This window comes from Triticum urartu, chromosome 7 (assembly GCF_003073215.2).
Source record: "Triticum urartu cultivar G1812 chromosome 7, Tu2.1, whole genome shotgun sequence".
Taxonomy (NCBI): domain Eukaryota; kingdom Viridiplantae; phylum Streptophyta; class Magnoliopsida; order Poales; family Poaceae; genus Triticum; species Triticum urartu.
The window spans coordinates 651,997,551-652,013,970 of record NC_053028.1 but is presented as its reverse complement, the minus strand read 5'-3'; the positions used below and the strand labels follow the sequence as shown (position 1 = coordinate 652,013,970).

General features: G+C 44.3%; 1 protein-coding gene and 1 long non-coding RNA gene across 37 annotated transcripts; both read right to left on the bottom strand.

Annotated features, from left to right (window-relative positions):
• Nucleotides 1-1,560: 1,560 nt before the first annotated feature.
• LOC125521030 lies at nucleotides 1,561-8,396 on the bottom strand. 33 transcript variants are annotated; one of them, XR_007288983.1, is made up of 10 exons: nucleotides 8,015-8,396; nucleotides 7,816-7,898; nucleotides 7,658-7,746; nucleotides 7,378-7,442; nucleotides 6,957-7,245; nucleotides 5,566-6,628; nucleotides 4,849-4,982; nucleotides 4,585-4,777; nucleotides 2,848-2,948; nucleotides 1,561-1,830 (listed from the first exon to the last, which is right to left on the bottom strand). It is a non-coding gene; the product is annotated as an uncharacterized LOC125521030 (long non-coding RNA). The 33 variants fall into 33 exon arrangements; XR_007288984.1 differs by having other exon boundaries at nucleotides 7,867-7,898; XR_007288985.1 differs by lacking the exon at nucleotides 7,816-7,898 and having other exon boundaries at nucleotides 7,658-7,781.
• A 3,174-nt stretch (nucleotides 8,397-11,570) lies between these two features.
• Nucleotides 11,571-14,530, bottom strand: LOC125520476 (ureide permease 1-like). Of its 4 annotated transcripts, none has more exons than XM_048685414.1 (6): nucleotides 14,350-14,530; nucleotides 13,444-13,782; nucleotides 13,126-13,264; nucleotides 12,759-12,924; nucleotides 12,488-12,534; nucleotides 11,571-12,407 (listed from the first exon to the last, which is right to left on the bottom strand). In XM_048685414.1, exons 2-6 carry the CDS (start codon nucleotides 13,684-13,686, stop codon nucleotides 11,755-11,757), a joined length of 1,248 nt encoding a protein of 415 aa, XP_048541371.1. In that variant the 5' UTR covers nucleotides 13,687-13,782; nucleotides 14,350-14,530; the 3' UTR covers nucleotides 11,571-11,754. The 4 variants fall into 4 exon arrangements, with proteins under 4 accessions (XP_048541371.1, XP_048541372.1, XP_048541373.1 ...); XM_048685415.1 differs by having other exon boundaries at nucleotides 13,444-13,734; nucleotides 14,350-14,500; XM_048685416.1 differs by having other exon boundaries at nucleotides 13,444-13,774; nucleotides 14,350-14,493.
• Between the last annotated feature and the right edge of the window lie 1,890 nt (nucleotides 14,531-16,420).

The following is a 16,420-nucleotide window of genomic DNA, read 5'->3' as shown; positions in this document are numbered from 1 at the left end:
GTGAGAAGGGCTCAATCGACCACATACCATATTCATATGGGAAGTCTTGTGGTTCCAACACGCGTGGCTCCACGCCAATTCGATCAACAAAGACAAGCTCCAAAATGGTGTCGAGCAACGACCACGTCAGAGAACTCGAGGGAGAAGAGGAGACAAAGAGATGGATGGATTTTGAGGATTTGCAGGATCGGTGGATGAATAGCGTTACTATGGATTGATTTCATAAAATGCCATGATGCGCTCTGAGGACCAGAAATTAAAAAAAATACCCACTTAAGAGGGTTTTATGCAAACATACGACGGCGGGGTTGACGTGGCCACGTTTAGATTGATTTGTATGTAAATGAAATATTATTAGAGTTGATGTACCACTCTGATGGGGTTTTCAAGTTTGTGTACGGGTTTGTTATCGTCGTGGTGGCAGTTGTGGCGTTGTCGTGGTGAAGTCATGATAGATGCCATGAGATGGCTAAAAGTGAGGGGTTGCGTGAGGACGCCGAGGGGTTCTGAAGGCGAGGTCAATACGCGCGAGAGCGAGACTCAAGACGTATCCATGTTCGGAGCCCTCCGGGGGAGGTAACACCCCTAGTCCTGCCAAAATGGTATGATATGCACAAGAGCTACAATGGTGCTCCTAGATCTGTTCTGTGGAGGAGGAGTAAGGAGCTACAATGGTCCTTGAGGTCTCCCCACTTGGTCACCCTACGGAGGAGCTCGGCGAGGGAGTGGCGGTCGCCGGAGTAGGTCGTGGAGGCTGCGGAGAAGGCGAGGATCTGCTTGGCGAAGACGAGCGCCCGGGTGATGACCGTGAGGGCGACGACGATGAGGATGAGCTCCCTGGTTTCCTGCCATACCTCCTCCAGGAGCCGGGCGAATGCGGAGCTAGAGGGGTCGTTGGTCTGCATCTCGGTGAGGTGGCGGAGCATCTCAGCGGTGAGCGACTGGATGAAGACCACATTGACTGCGGGGATGAGGAAGGCTATGGCGGCCAGGAGGATGAGGATGGGGGCGAAAAGCTTGGGGTTTCGCGTGGGGAGGACCAGCGCTTCCTTGAGGAAGGTGAAGCATGAGGTGGTCTTGGTAGAGATGGTCTTGGTAGCCATGGCTGAAGCCTGAAGGAGGTGGGGAAGAATGGATCAAGGGATGGAGCCTGAAGAAGATGTGTAGATTTGTACTTAGGCGATGATGTGTGTGTTAAGTGTTCACCAAAAATGCTAAACGTATGGGTTGTTACATGAGCTTTACGGGGACCCTTTCCTCTAATTCGCTCCGCGTCCTCCCGCCCCCTCCCTCCCCTTAATACAATGATAATTTGCCAGCTTAAACCTGCTCCGTAAAAGCCCGTAAGGGCTGTCGTTGTAGGATTACCGAGTGTTCACTGCCTTGTTGGTCAACTAGTGACTGAGGCACCACCTGGTGGCGCCTCTTGAGGCAAAATTATGCGCACTAATCAAGCTTTTATATTTGTTAATGTCTTTGCATGACAACATGTATAATTCAGCAAAAAAAAGAGGTAGACCAGATGGGCGTAGTGGTTCGAATATAAGACACGGTAAAAACTGCAGGAGACAAGTGTTCATTCATAAAGCAAAGCAAGCGTAGTAGTTTCATAGATACTAACAGGTCTATTTAACAGAGAAGATTGTGAAGCAAAACAAGAATTGTAAAACGGCAAGACATTTCAATTCCCACATTCAATTGACAGCGACCGACCAACTACCCATTGCAGTTTAGTAACTTGAGGGGAAATAAGATTTATTTTAGCCACAGAGAGACATTTGCTTGGAAGTTCCGACACGTTCGGTAATCACCCATTGACTGCTTCCCAACCTGAAGCAAGAAAGAGAAGTACGACGAGTTTAGATAAGATGTTCACCATTATGAGTTTGATTTTGGATGAGATAAAATACACAGAAATCCACATCATAAAACAAAACAATTCCAGGCAACAGAAAAAACTGACATGCATTGTAATTTTCCCTGCATAAATAAAAGAACTATCCGAGCGTTGACCCGAAGTTCTGTACTGAAGCAGGTAGTCTAAAAATTTCAAGGTTATTTCCTGTAACATCATCAATTTCTGGGTACAAGTGCAGAACTGGAGAAGGAAAATAAGTGAAAATGAAGCAGATCTACTACTTCATTTATAAGTTTAAATAGTAGTATGCATCATACCATTTCTATTTTCTAATAGCATTTAGACCTTACCCAAAATTGCATATTTGGTTATTACCTTATTTGGTACAATCTAGATGGCAGGAAAACAATTATAAGACTACAGTATATGCACATTTTAGTTTTATTCATGAACACAGGTGAAATGCGTAACAATAACGTATGGTTTTCCTTCAACAACTGATCTGGCAGTAACTCCTTCAGCTGCATACCACTGATCCATGTTTTGGGATCCTTATAGGAAAGAACTGATGGGGTGGGAGATATACCACGCCGTTGAAGGTACCAGCATAATATGTGCAAACTAAACATAGATGATGTTTATGATACAACAAATAAAAGACATAGATAAGCCCTTGCATGCTGGGTTGTGGTAGAGACATCATATATTGCTGAAACCAGCAATCATATATTTAGAAAATACACAACTTTGTGAAAACAGAGAGAAACGATTGCAGAACTGGAACTCCTAATGCAGAGAAGGAAACTGCAAGAAACTGTCACTGACTCACTGCCCTTTCAGCAAGACAGTTAACTCACCTATGAAATAGTACAAAGAAACCACATAGAGAAGGAAAGTAACAGAGCTATAACTGCATGGACATACTAATAGATTGATATCACTAAGATAAGAAATTCTTGCATACATCAAGATTAATGTAGACGAGAAACCTGATATGAGAGCCAAGCTCACCACTGCCCAATCCCACACCTCTAAAAAAGCACCAAAATTAGGATGACGGGCAGAAGTGTGATATGTGTCGTCTTAGATCCTGCAAATACTAAATGCGTTGTGAGGGGCTGAAATTTAACCTGGACACATAGGTCGAAGACATCGTCAAAACAACCAGTCAAAAACTTAGAAGCAATAAACTACAACGTTAGATACACTCACGGGCTAGAACAATACAAAGAGAAATTATCTCAGCATGCCTTAAATGTCCATCATCTATTTAAAAGCAACAGACCAGAAGATTAAATACTCACACAGTAAGAATGATACAAAAAATGCTCCAAGAGATCTCACGTGCCCCCAATGATTTTCATAAAAAAAACAGAAAGACTAATCTTAGAAAATTGCTCATGGATTAACATAGGCACTAATGACAGGCTGCCAAATGTAAGGCAGTGTTGTCAATACAGAGTTTCCGCAAAAGAAAGCAAGGAGAAGACCTGATTAGCAGCAACACGTGATTCCACCGGATGACATTATTGTAGGTGTGGTTGCTTAATTAATGGTGATTATCCTGAATATTGACCCAAGAGCGTAACCACTGGTCTTGGATAACAAAGTCAGTGTTTCTCTGGATAATGGGAGAATAAATCAATGACACATGAAGTGACAAGAAAGGATAAGAACCACCGTTTTTTGGATACTAAAAGAATCCTAAATTTACTGTTATTAGTATATCATTCTGTCAGCCAAGTACGTACTGCGATCATTTGATTTTTACTATTCCATTGATGCAAAATCCCTTTTTCCACTTAACGATGGTGCCTGACGATATCAAGGTTTGGTGTAATACGAAAGGAAAGGTGAAACCCAGTTCCCTATGCCTGCCCACAGGCAAGTGGAAATCATCTCCTTCAGTCTCAACAAATCTTTCCAACTCAGCCACAATGAAATCAAATAGTTCATGTATTTGTGCTTCTGAAAGTTGGTAAACCATGTAAAAAATAAACAAGAAATCTAATAGAAGGGACTTAGCAGAGCAATCAAATGCACTAACAGTGGAAGTCACAACCATTAGATAAACTGGAATGGGAACCTCTTCATATTGTTGGACAACTCGTTTCTTACTATTAGTGATGGAGCTAAATATCTGCTTGTTGACTCGTTAGCAGGAATGTGGTAATAAATTAAAAAACAAATAGCGATTACTCTGTGTATGAGCGTATAAATAGTATACTCATAGAAATATTGGTGAGGCACAATTTAATCGCAGAGCAATTCACTGAATAACTGCGTGCAGGTATTATTCGTGTGGATCTTACTATTAGTAATGGAAATAAATGTCTGATGGTTGGGGTGCTTAACATGCCTGTGGTAATAAACAAAGGAAATAAGTAGTGAGCCGTTTCATTCATGTGGGACGAAACAAAATAAAGATTGCACCATAGTTTGATAGTGAAAAAGCATTGTCCATGTGTCCACATTAGTATTGAACAATATATCAAATATATTCTGTTCTAAAATGAGAATAGAAGACTCTCTTGTGGAATCTTAAGGGAAACTTTATTCAATGCATAGACGTTCAGGTACCACTTGAAACCCAACAGAGTTTTTTTATCCCCATGAACACTACGCCTTAAGGGCACATATATTTGAAGCAGTGTTGTACGGGGCCCCAACCTAGATAGAGCAAGACTGCAAAACAAGGAGATTCAGAGTGGATTGATGGAGCTTACCAGGCAGTCCGCACGCCGCCTTGAGCATGCAGCTGCGGCGGCCCTACGCGCAGTCGCAGTCCGCATCAGCCTGAGCGCACGGGCACAGACAGGCGCGCCGCGCGCGGGCCATTAGCCACGCTATTATCTAGTGTCAGGGATAGAGATGGCGCCGCTGGTTGCCGGCCCGTCGCACACCTGTTTGCTGTGAAACCTGCCACCGAATCACTCGATCAAACACAAGAGTGGTGGAGGGGAAGGGTGATCGGGGTAGTGCGTGCGTACCAAAAAACTCGATGACGATGGCGGCGGAGCCATGAGCGTGATGATGTCCTCAGATGTCGTCCTCGACGCCATCTCTCCTCGGCATCGCGCTCACCTCAGGGAACCCATGGAGATGAGCTGGAAATCAATCTTAGCTGCACACACAAATTTCTATTTGGTGGAAGATCTTGTATGGTGACTATTGTTCTATTTACGAAATAATATTTTCTTCAGAAAGAAAAACATCTTTCATCAAACAAAAATGAAAAGGTAAAACATGCTAAACACTACAATAAAATATTACCTCGCATCAAATAAAACAATTAAACAAGACACCAAAATTGATTTTGCAGAGTCCTATTGTTGGGACTGTTTGATAGTGAAAAAGCAGAGTCAGTGTATCTACATTGCTATTGAACGGCACATCAAATATATTCAGTTCTAAAAAGGAGAATAGAAGGCTCTCTTGTGAAATCTAGTAGGAGAAAGTTTTAGTCAAATCTTGTGTAGACGTTCAGGTACCACTTGAAATCAACTCAGTTTTCTATCCCCATGGACACCAAGCCTTAAGGGCACATATATTTTAGGCATCGGGGCAGCCGATCACTGTAACACATCAATTCAGAAGAATAAAATTCACTGGCAGTGGGTTAGACGCAACCCTGCATAGCGAACCCCAAACTGGACAGAGCAAGATTGCAAGAACAAACAGATTCAGAGTGGATTCATAGAGCTTACCGGGCAGTCCACACGCAGGCTTGAGCAACCAGCTGATGTGGCCCTACGCAAGCAGTCCGCACCGGTCGGGGCACACGGGCACTGATGGGCGTGCCGCCCAGCGCTGTCCGCCGCCGCTGTCAACTGAGAGCATCTTTTGCAAATCAACCACCAGATGAGTAGGAATATTAGAAAAGGCTTCACTTGTTAAATATGTCAATGAATTCATATACTGCAATTACAGGGGGACATGTCAGTATGTTTTCTGCATATGCAGCTGTAGCATATGTCAAAGGTAGAGCGAAGTCCAGATTAAATACATTATATTTTGACAAAGCATGTGCCAGATTAAAACAGATACCATTTTCACATTATTATGGCAATCCAAAACTAAATATGTCACAGGAAAAGCCTACTTTAGAATCACCACTAGGGACCAGTTCTGGTGCAGCATAGTTCAGATGGTTGAAGAGGTAAAGCTGTGTCTTCAACATCGTAATCTAAAGAGTAACCAAGCATATAAAAATCCTACTTTTGCTAATCACAATGACGGCATTAGCAAAAAAATAGCAAGTGGGCAAAGAATATACAATCTGTAAATCCCTGTTTAGACAGTTCAAACTGAACTTGGACTTGGAGGAAACTGAGAGAACAAACCTTTTCTTGATGAAGAAATAAAAGACACTAATTTGAGTGGTAGTTCTGCCATGTAGATACAAAACGGATTCAAATCCTGCTATACGTACAAATACATGCAGTGTTTGTGTACCAAAAAAGATCTAAAGATAGCTAACTAACCCTTGTTTGGAGATGATACAGAGCAGAATTATTAGCCAAACAACACAAAAAAAACTATAAAGAAATATAGATGCAGGCCACCAAGCTAATCTGCATCCATTGCCAGAAAAAGTAAGGCTAAAAACTCACATCAAAAAATTGGAAGAGAGGCTAACCATGGCTGAAACCTATTGATCAGCTTTTTCCTTTGCTCTGAGTCTGAAACATTGTGCTACCTGGAACCGACACGGCACACAAATCACATATATCCACCCTTAACCAGTATGTATGTCACCAGCCTACAGCCCTACAAACCAATCACATACAATATAAATTCCAAATCTTTTTAGTAATGGTATGATGCAGTTTGAACACGAAGATTACATTCTAAAGTACAGGCGAACAACTCAATATCTAAACTTTTTTTGAAAAAAAATTCCCTCTATTTCTCTGTCTCTTTCACTAACAACAAATCCCTAATCAACATACAAAGCTGAATATCTCAAACATTCACATCCTAATTGCATAAATAAATGTTTAATTTGTGCACAACAAATCGCACATACTTGTTGAATCAATGTGACCTATCTGCGTCGCATAGAAGGGGGGAAATAGGATTGATTTGTCAAAGGTACCATGCTCACTTTCGTCCTCCTCATGACGATGCGACGCCGTGGGAGACGGTCACCTCCTTCCTGGATCTCCCTGTCAAGGGGTAGAAAGAAACCAGCATACAGGAATTAAGACAATGTGAATCGACATCCTGAGCTACGAAAATCAAATATTGTAACATAACTGGAATAACCAAGCAAGAAATATTTAAATTCTCATTTAAATCAGACCAACAACCACAGCTATATTTTTCATGCATTTTGGTATGATTGAAGAAAACGCTCATCGTAGTATAAGATCCCTTCCGGCCTCCTGCTCCAACAAAACACACATTGTAATTAAAACAGCAACAACTTCAGCAAAGCAACGTAGAAATGAATATATAGGCCAGTAAGTACAAAAAATAACCAAATACAAGGATCTTAGTCATTTTTCTACATGCACCAGAATGTGGTGACCTTGGTCTCCATGATCCTTGACATCACAACCATGGAGATAGAAACAATCAGCTACTCGACAAAATGACGGCAGTGGTCCGACGTTGAGAAAGAGAGGAGGGTCAGCAACACATGCCTTCTTAAATTTGATCAAGGTTTGATCGGTACAATATAACATAGATCATGAATAGAATCTAAATAGGCAACCAGTAGCATGTGGGACAGAAATAACTATGTGGCACATGACAGCTAGAGCAGCAAAGAAGAAACATGGCTTATTTGCTTACCTATTTTGAATTACTTTCAGCTCAAATCTGTAAGAACACAACTTCTTTAACCCCCTGAGACACCCTTGTAATCGACGACCACATGAGTCCTGCCATGATGCCATTAATTAGATTATACCATGACCTGTTGTAACACATAGGGGAAACAATATTCATACTTGAACATGACTGAGAGACTGAAGAGGGATTAGTTAAAATAACAATCTAACCCAGTGGCTATTTTAGGCATGGGCACAACAACCTGCATTTCATCAAACAGGTATGTGCATTTAATTCATTTTTCTTGTCCTGACCTCCAAATCGAATCGAATCGAATCCAACAGACACACATAGACACAGAAGAGAAGGGGAGGGCACCTTGTCCATGGCTGCATCACTAGGCCCAGAGCATCTTGTCCATAGTGTCCTCAAGACGAACCAGGGTTATGAGCGTGCCGGATCTGAGCCTGCGTTGGATCTGGGCCTGCTGCTCAATTTGGGGCAGGGGGGAGGGGAGGAGGTCGTCGATGGTGAGGGAAGGTAAAGGAAGGATAGAAGGGGTGGGAGCATCAGCCGTGGGGGAGGTCGCCGGTGGCGGCAGCTGCTGTGGGGAGGTCGCCGGTGGCAGCGACGGCGGAAGACGAGGGGAGGGAGAGGAATCGAGGGATGGGGAACGGCGGCTCGGTCGGTCGCGCACGCGTTCACGCCAACCAGGGACCTCCGATGCCCCACACGCGATTGGCCAGCCCAAAGATATCTCCGGATTGGTCGCTACTCTCTCCGGTCCTTTTTACTCTGCATGTTGGTTTTGCCGAAAATTAAACTTTGCTAAGTTTGACCAAATTTATATTAAAAATTATTAGTATCTATAATATCTAATAAATATAATATGAAAATATATTTCAAGATGAATCTAATGATATTGGTGTTGTTATGTGAATGTTTATAATTTTTTATATAAATTTGGTCAAAGTTGGATGAGATTGACTTCGAATAAACCTAATATGCAGAGTAAAAAGGACCGGAGGAAGTGCGTCTGTGATGACGTGGCTAGCGCGGGTGTTCGCCCTTGATGCGCAGCTGAATGTTTTGGATGGAAGATGTCAGCGCATGGCCAACAGGCAATTGGTTGGATTTTCCACATATGGTTCCCCACCAACATCACTTTCAGGATTACCTTGCATGCCATCTCTCCTGCTTCTGATTAGCCTTATTAAACCGTTATGTGTTTCGGTAGCTAATTCGTATGCATGCATGCATGCATGCACCAAAGAGAGAGACCGTAAGGATGACATTATCAAGAATTGTGGCGATTAGAAAGTTCAAAATAGTTTAACTCTCAAACCATATGGGTATGGTTTATTTTGCGAGAACTATATGAGTATGTTTGACAAAAGAAAAATCACCTGATGACTTACGAAATTCTCGATGTATTAATACCAAGATTGCCTGTGTTAACGTGTTGCAATATAGGTTGATGGCTAGGAGAGGTAATAAACAATTCTGTTATGAAAACATAAGTAAATTGACGGGTGGTAAGGAGTTTCAAATTTGAACTAAAACACGACACTTATTTTGAAACAGATGGAGTATATTGTTATCTCGGAAAGTTAGGTTTATATCCGGTGGTATCATCTGTTTGGGACCCTGTTATGTGTGGAGTTAATATTCTACATGTATTCTAAGTTCTAACACACACCTACCAATTGTTCAAACTCGATGGATATATGACAATTAGGACGATTTGCCCTCTAGACGCGTCCAACCTTCAAAACTCATTCCTCATAAAAATTTGCACGCAGTTAGAATACACAAATAATCTTACTTACTAAAAGTATTCAGATTTTGACAACTACCCGGATACACGAGAACCAAGGAGAAAATGGGTTTGACATTTCGTTTAGAAATTTATTAATACCTGATCAAGATTCACAAATTTGACAAAATTTACAAAATTTCAAAGAAAATTTTTAATATCTCCAGACAAACTTAAATCTGGTGCTCAAATTTATTACATGTTACAATAATTAGAACACTTTGGTATTGAACCTGATGTGGGTGGACTAGTTTATTGCATCGTTTCAGGTCTTACGACAATAAATAAAAGACGACCCATGATTAACTTATGCATCACCAAAGTTTTGGTTACCGCATGGTAAATGGTAAATCTGGTTATGTCCCGACAACCGCAAATCTCTGCATGCCACGAGAAATTGCAAACCGAATAAAAAATCCTAAAATTGTGCATATAAATGAATTTGGACTAAATTTTGTTTGGATTTCAAGTTCATTAAGAAAAATTGTCCAGTAACTACCTGGTATTTTTTGGAAACCGGAAATATCGATGACCCACGAGATTCTTTTGCATCTGGAATGCAACACATTGTCTGTCACAATTTCTATTACTAGACATCCGTCCAAGATCTGATGTAGAAAGGCCACACTTTCTTCTCCAAGTGTCCGCGCTGCTCACTCTTGAGATGCCTCGTGGTCAAAGTACATTTAGGAACCCACACACTTCGCCCAACATGTACTTGACATGGTCCCTCATGGTCAAACTCTTGATATTGTTTTATGAAAACATAAGTGAATTGACAGGTGGTAATGAATTTCAAATTTAAACTAAAACATGACACTTATTTTGAAACAGATGGAGTATATTGTTATCTCGGAAAGTTAGGTTTATATCTGGTGGTATCATCAGTTTGGGCCCCTGTTATGTGTGGAGTTAATAATTCTACATGTATTCTACCGCACACATACCAATTCTTCGAGTTTAAATGTAGTAGATGGAGTCCGTAAAAGTCCATCCTTTTGTTCCAGCCTGTAGTATTATCGAATTTATAATCACCAAAGTTTTGGTTATCGGGCCGTAAATTTGGTTATGTGTAGGCGGCGGAGGAGGAGGAGGCGGAGCCGGCTACGGGCTTTGCCATGGCAGGCGCGCATTTGGAGTACGAGACCGCCCAACCGATGAAAATAGCAGAGCAGACCGCCATTCTGAAGTCCATCCCGAATGAGGTCTATGTCGAGACCAACCGGCGGTTCATCTGGCAAGAAGAGGCGGCGACAGAGGTGTTGTTCGCTGAACTCGACGCGGAGGTGGAGGGAGAGGTGGAGCTGGAGCTCCCGCAGGCGCAAGAGCTGCCACACTTACCCGTCTACCCGGTGCCGGGCACGGGGAGATCTCCGACGATGAATAGTTTTACCTATGTATGCAGTACGTTGGGCTTTGAGGTTCATGATTATGACAGACGTCTCTAGTGTGCTGCCCGGTCACTGTTTGTGGATGGAAGATGTCAGCGCATGGCCAACAGGCAATTGGTTGGATTTTCCACATATGGTTCCCCACCAACATCACTTTCAGGATTACCTTGCATGCCATCTCTCCTGCTTCTGATTAGCCTTATTAAACCGTTACTCCCTCCGTCCGTGAATAAGTGCACATCTAGCTTTTGTCTTAAGTCAAAGTTTTAGAACTTTGACCACCTTTCTAGAAAAAGCAAAAGCATTTATAACACCAAATTAGTATCAATAGATTCATTTTGAAATGTACTTTGATAATATATCAATTTGATGTTATATATATTACTACTATTTTCTATAAAATTGGTCAAAATTTTAAAATTTTGACTTAGAACAAAAGCATATTAATAGATCTACGAATCTCCTGGCTCACCTTTGTGCAAAACGAGCTTCTTCGTTGGAGGTGACCGAGAGCTGGCAGGATCGTGTACCCTCTTTCCTACACAGCAGCCTCATGGCTGACTGTGCTAGGTCCGCATTTGTTGAATAAAAAGCCCCGAAGTTCCACGCAAAAAAAAAAGGTCAAGCCGGTTTTGGTAGGAGAGCGGCTTGCTCAGGCGGCGGTAGTGGTCTTTTGATGATCTTAAAATATCGATGTAATTTTTATTATGTTTGAGGTACTTTTTACTTCCGACGAACTTCGATCATAGATTAGGATCATTAAAAAAAGAGTAGATGTGATATACATCGCACTTGTCCAAATTACACAACATCCATCCTCGTTGAAGAGCTTACTATTGTAGCCTCTCTGTCTTTGCTACACAAGGTCCCGGTTGCCATGCATTGATGATGCATGAGCAGCAGTGGTTGCGTCAGAGCGGCTTCCTGTGCGCGGAGGAGGCCATGAGCACGGCCATGGCGACGACGAACATGAAGAGCATGCTCCCGAGCAGCGTGTAGGTCCTCCTCGAGGACCTGCGGTACTCCCCGAACAGCACCACGCCCCAGAGCGTGCTCACCAGCGGCAGCGCCTGCACGGAGTCCGCCGCCGCGTACCCGGCCGCCTGCCCGGCCATGAACGTGAACGCGTTGCCCAGCCCGGACACCAGCCCCGCCAGCAGCGCCAGCCCCCTCCCCTCCCGGTCGCCGGCGTACGCCCGCAGCGTCGACCGCGGCACGCCGGCCATGGGGCGGTAGAGGCACCAGACGTTGAGCGCCACGCCGACGACGAGGGAGGAGAGGCAGAAGTAGAAGTAGGCGGTGTAGACCACGAGGTGCGGCAGGCCGTCGCGCAGCGTGTGCCACTGGTCGTTGGTCGCCAGGTTGAACGCCGGCGCGAACAGCGAGTAGCACACCCCCGCGAACGTCACGATCGCCAGCCCCACCAGCGTGTTGGATCCAAGAACCTTGATTGATCTCTTGTCCTCCAGATCGATGAGGAAATCTGCTGTTCCTGCCTCGGCTTTCTCCACAGCCTTATTATTTGGTAGTGCAGGCTTTGCTTCTTCACAATCCTTTGGTTCCTCTGTTCTCGATTGAAAGATTCTTATTAAGAAGACCAGTAGATCACCATTTTCATCTGATTAATGATGCACAAGTTGTTACCTTCTTCTTGAAGAAGGTGTTGGGTGAGATCTTCCTTTGCAGTGTTCCTGTGAGGAATTCAGCAAAGTGATCTTCAGATTTTTTTTTTTCGAAACGGAGGCAAAGATTGCCTCGTCTATTAATTAAGCAGAAAAGAATTGCCCGGTTAATTACGGAAAACCGGGCGAAAACCGGAAGTGATCTTCAGATTAGCCAAAGAGATACTTGTCACTCAAAATATTCAGATATCTAAGGGTAAAATTCTGGGAAACGAAGGAAGCAGAGATTGTACCCAGCAGAGTAGTTTCTGGAGTTTGATAGCTTCTCCTGGTTGTCAGCAGCATTGGAGGAGTGAACAAGTGAGCCCAGGCAGGCTGCAATCAGAAAGCATCCGACGCCGGGGAAGAGAACCTCTGCCCTGTTGATCCGGCCGTCCAGAAAATAGTTCAGTGTTGTCCCTGCAACAGAAATTTCAGTCATTCATTTATCTTCAGGTTTTGGACATTGATCTTCAGTCATTTATCTCCATGCTTGGAGAGTAGGATATCAATAGAGCTGCCTGTGAGCGTGTGGAAATACTTGTCAGAGAAATGGATAAAAATGGATGCATCTAGAACTAGAATACATCTAGATACATCCATTTCTCCGACACTACCTACCTATGACAACCTTGAGACTTGAGGCCATGACCTCGGTGACCGAAAGCCCGACGTATGCCCAGCCGTACTGTGTAGCCACGGTTCCGAGGGTGATCACCACGCCGCCCGCCAGCGCAAACATGATCGACGGCCAGTAGTCCTGAGTTGTTCGTTCAATTTACATCAACAATTTCGCATATACATGTAGTATAACTTGAGGTCAGAAAGAAAGACTGAAAGCCAACTTCAGGTGTTGCCTGAATTTCAGACTTTACATACATGTTGACCTTCTTCTCTTTCTATGCGAGGAAGGAATATGGACAGGGACAATTGACCTACCTGGGGCTGGGCGAGCTGAGTGAGGAAATTGGGCGTCTCCGGCGTGTCGCCGCCGATCTGGCCGAATGTGAGGGCGATCAGCACGGCGGCCAGGAAGTTGGTGATGGAGTAGTCCAGGTACGTGTGCTGCGGCAGCCGGCCCCGGCGCTCCAGCACGGCGAGCACGACCGGCCAGGTGCCCAGGAGCACCAGGGCCGCCGCCATCAGCCCGATGGCCCCGCCGATGTCCTTCACCAGATACATCTGAGTATCTGACCTTTGCGACGACGACGGTGCAGGCGGCGGAGCTACCTGGTTCGGGAAATTGTGCGAAACTGAATCAAACTTCTCCCTGAAAAACTGAATCTATCTAGCATCAGACCCAGCCTCAGTTAACACTGTGAAAAACTGAAGATATATTACTACCTATAGAAGGGCTTTGGATGGAACAGTTCAACAAGTCAACAACATGCAAGAAGGTTCATAGGTCTGCCTGTGCTCGGCAAACCACAATCATCGTGTATAAATAACCCATGTCAGCTTGCAAGATATGCGGCAAGAAAAAAAATGCAAGATGCGGCAGTGAGCCAAAAATAGAAACACAGCTCTAGAATCAGTTGAGGAGACAGATCTGGTAGGGGGGAAATATGCTTAAGCAGCATGTTTTGTTGTCAGAAGAACAAGGGGCCAGTGCATATGCCATTTCTTTGTCAGAAGAACAAGTGGAAATATGTTCTTGCATGTTCTTTGTCAGAAGAACAAGGGGCACAAGTGTTCTTGCATGTTCTTTTGTCAGAAAAAAATCAGTGAACAGCCAAGCAAATCACCACTGTGCTAGTGTAGAAAAGAGCAAGAAAATTGCTTGAGAAAGAGCAGAAGTGGCGATAGATCGAGTTCACGCTTTCAGATGCTTGCTAAGATGCATACCAGTTAGGCAGTCACCGATCGAAATGAAGCTGTTCTTGCTGATTGCTGAGCAGCAGAGTGTGTGTGTGTGTGTGGAATGTGTTTTTTACGAATGTTTGTGGTGTCTCTGGAAGGTCCAGCAGTGAGCTGAGCTGTGGATATGCGATGAGGAAAATGGAGATTGCTCACACACGGATGGTGAGGCGCTGGCGTGGGTCCCGCCCATGACGAGGGCGTGTTGGCTGGTAGCAAGCCACCATCCAAACAATACAAGGACCCTACTCAATTATTGCTTATCTTCATAAGCTTTACACACAAAATAATACTGCAACTCGATCACAGCTAGGACACGACAGGAGAGAAGAGATGCCGCCGAGCCACAGCTACGTACCTAATCGCATATGCCGGCGATCAGTTTAAGGGCCGGCTGCAACACGTGAATATGAATGCAAGCTGGGCCAAGGTGAGCCAGCGGGATGTCTGAAGCTGCCAAGTTAAGATTCATGCAGAAACGACGAAGAAAAACTGCGAAAACATGCATGTGGAAAGCTTGCTCCGGTGGTGGCTGTGAAGAGTGTGCTGCACTCATCGGCCTTAGCACGCACGCGGAGTATAAAATTGTGAAACGGTGTGCGTGCATGGCGGCGGCCCGTGACGTGGCTGCCTTGCATGGAGGCGGAGGACATGTGTCGGCGACCAGCCTTTCGCTCCGGTGGATCTCTACGGCGATGAGTCGTAGATCGAGGCTCGCATGGCAGCTAGCCCGGCAGGCCACCCACAGCGGTGCCAGGGAGTCAGAATCAGAGCAACACGATCGACGGTGCCGCTATAAATTAATGTACGTACCACCAACTAGACGGGTTTGTTCATTCGAAACAAGAGTTGGAACAATGAGCAGTTTCTAAATTAATAAGCTAAATAAAACAAGTACCTCTACATATGTACAACAAAATTGGATATAGTACCCTGGCCCCGTCTGATTCGAATTTGATTCTCTTTTTGTTCGTGAGATATCCCACGGCCTCGTCTCAGTCGTCATGTACGCATGCATGTAGATGTTTTCCCAGGCGATGTGCACGGATCGCCCGAACCATGGATCAGCTCGACGTCGTTGTGGTGAGCGGGGCATCCCCACAATCGGGAAAACGTTTGCGAATGGGCCGTCGCCGTGAGGATTATTCAAACCTTGGAGTCGGACGTATGACTTGATGGAGACTTCTCGTCGGCTCTGTACGTCTGGACATGGAAGTGACGTGTGACCTTTTTTACTTCGCCCAACATTTTTTCTTCGATGGCTGCTGTGGTGATACCGAAGATAGATGACGGGCGTTGATGTCAAGCTCAAAGATATGCTGCTATTTTTTTAGTTTTGTCATATCAGTCTTTACATGACTTGTATTTTATTCTTTATGATATGAATAAAACACATATTACCATAAAAAAAGAAATTCTTTTCTTCCGTCGTCGTACAAGCAAGCCAATAGGTGGCGCCCAAAACTTAGGCGTACGTGCACGTCCCACGGAGACAGCTCGCATCGCTGCCGACGGCCTAATCGTGCGCTGCTCTGGACTCGGTCGGGACATTTTCTACTTCACCCAACATTTTTTCTTTTGAGAATACTTCACCCAACTTTTGCTGCTATCGCGTGTAGAACACTAACGTTTTTGCAAGCTTGCAAGCGGGGTACGTAGGGCTGAGGGAGTGGTTCCTTAATAAACTTTAAATTTGTCATTTTGTCAACTAGTTCCCCGTCGGGATTCAGGAGATAGAAGTTGACCCGCTTGAGGTCTTCTTCTTTTCTTTTTTTTATACGATCCAACATACGGATCGGCTTCCACTATCATCGGATAACATAACACAAAATCATGACATAGCTGAGCGCCTCAAACCGCTCGTACAGGCTGACCGGTATCGTTTATATCATGCCTAAATCTACGCTCAGGCATGTCCACCGGATCACATTCGGCTTATTCAGGATCAAACCCTAGCCACTTCACTGCACTTCACTCCACTCTACAACCAAGCTCTATTTCGACGATCTTTGGTCATCTCTGGCATGACGAGCAGCGGACCCGACTCTTGTCCCATGCA

Excerpts from the sequence above, each read along its gene's own strand:
- LOC125520476 (XM_048685414.1), bottom strand. The coding sequence starts at position 13,686 with ATGTATCTGGTGAAGGACATCGGCGGGGCCATCGGGCTGATGGCGGCG. Across the intron at positions 12,925-13,125 it reads AAGTCTCAAGGTTGTCATAG|GGACAACACTGAACTATTTT; the intron begins GTAGGTAGTGTC and ends TTTCTGTTGCAG. Across the intron at positions 12,535-12,758 it reads TCCAGAAACTACTCTGCTGG|GAACACTGCAAAGGAAGATC; the intron begins GTACAATCTCTG and ends AATTCCTCACAG.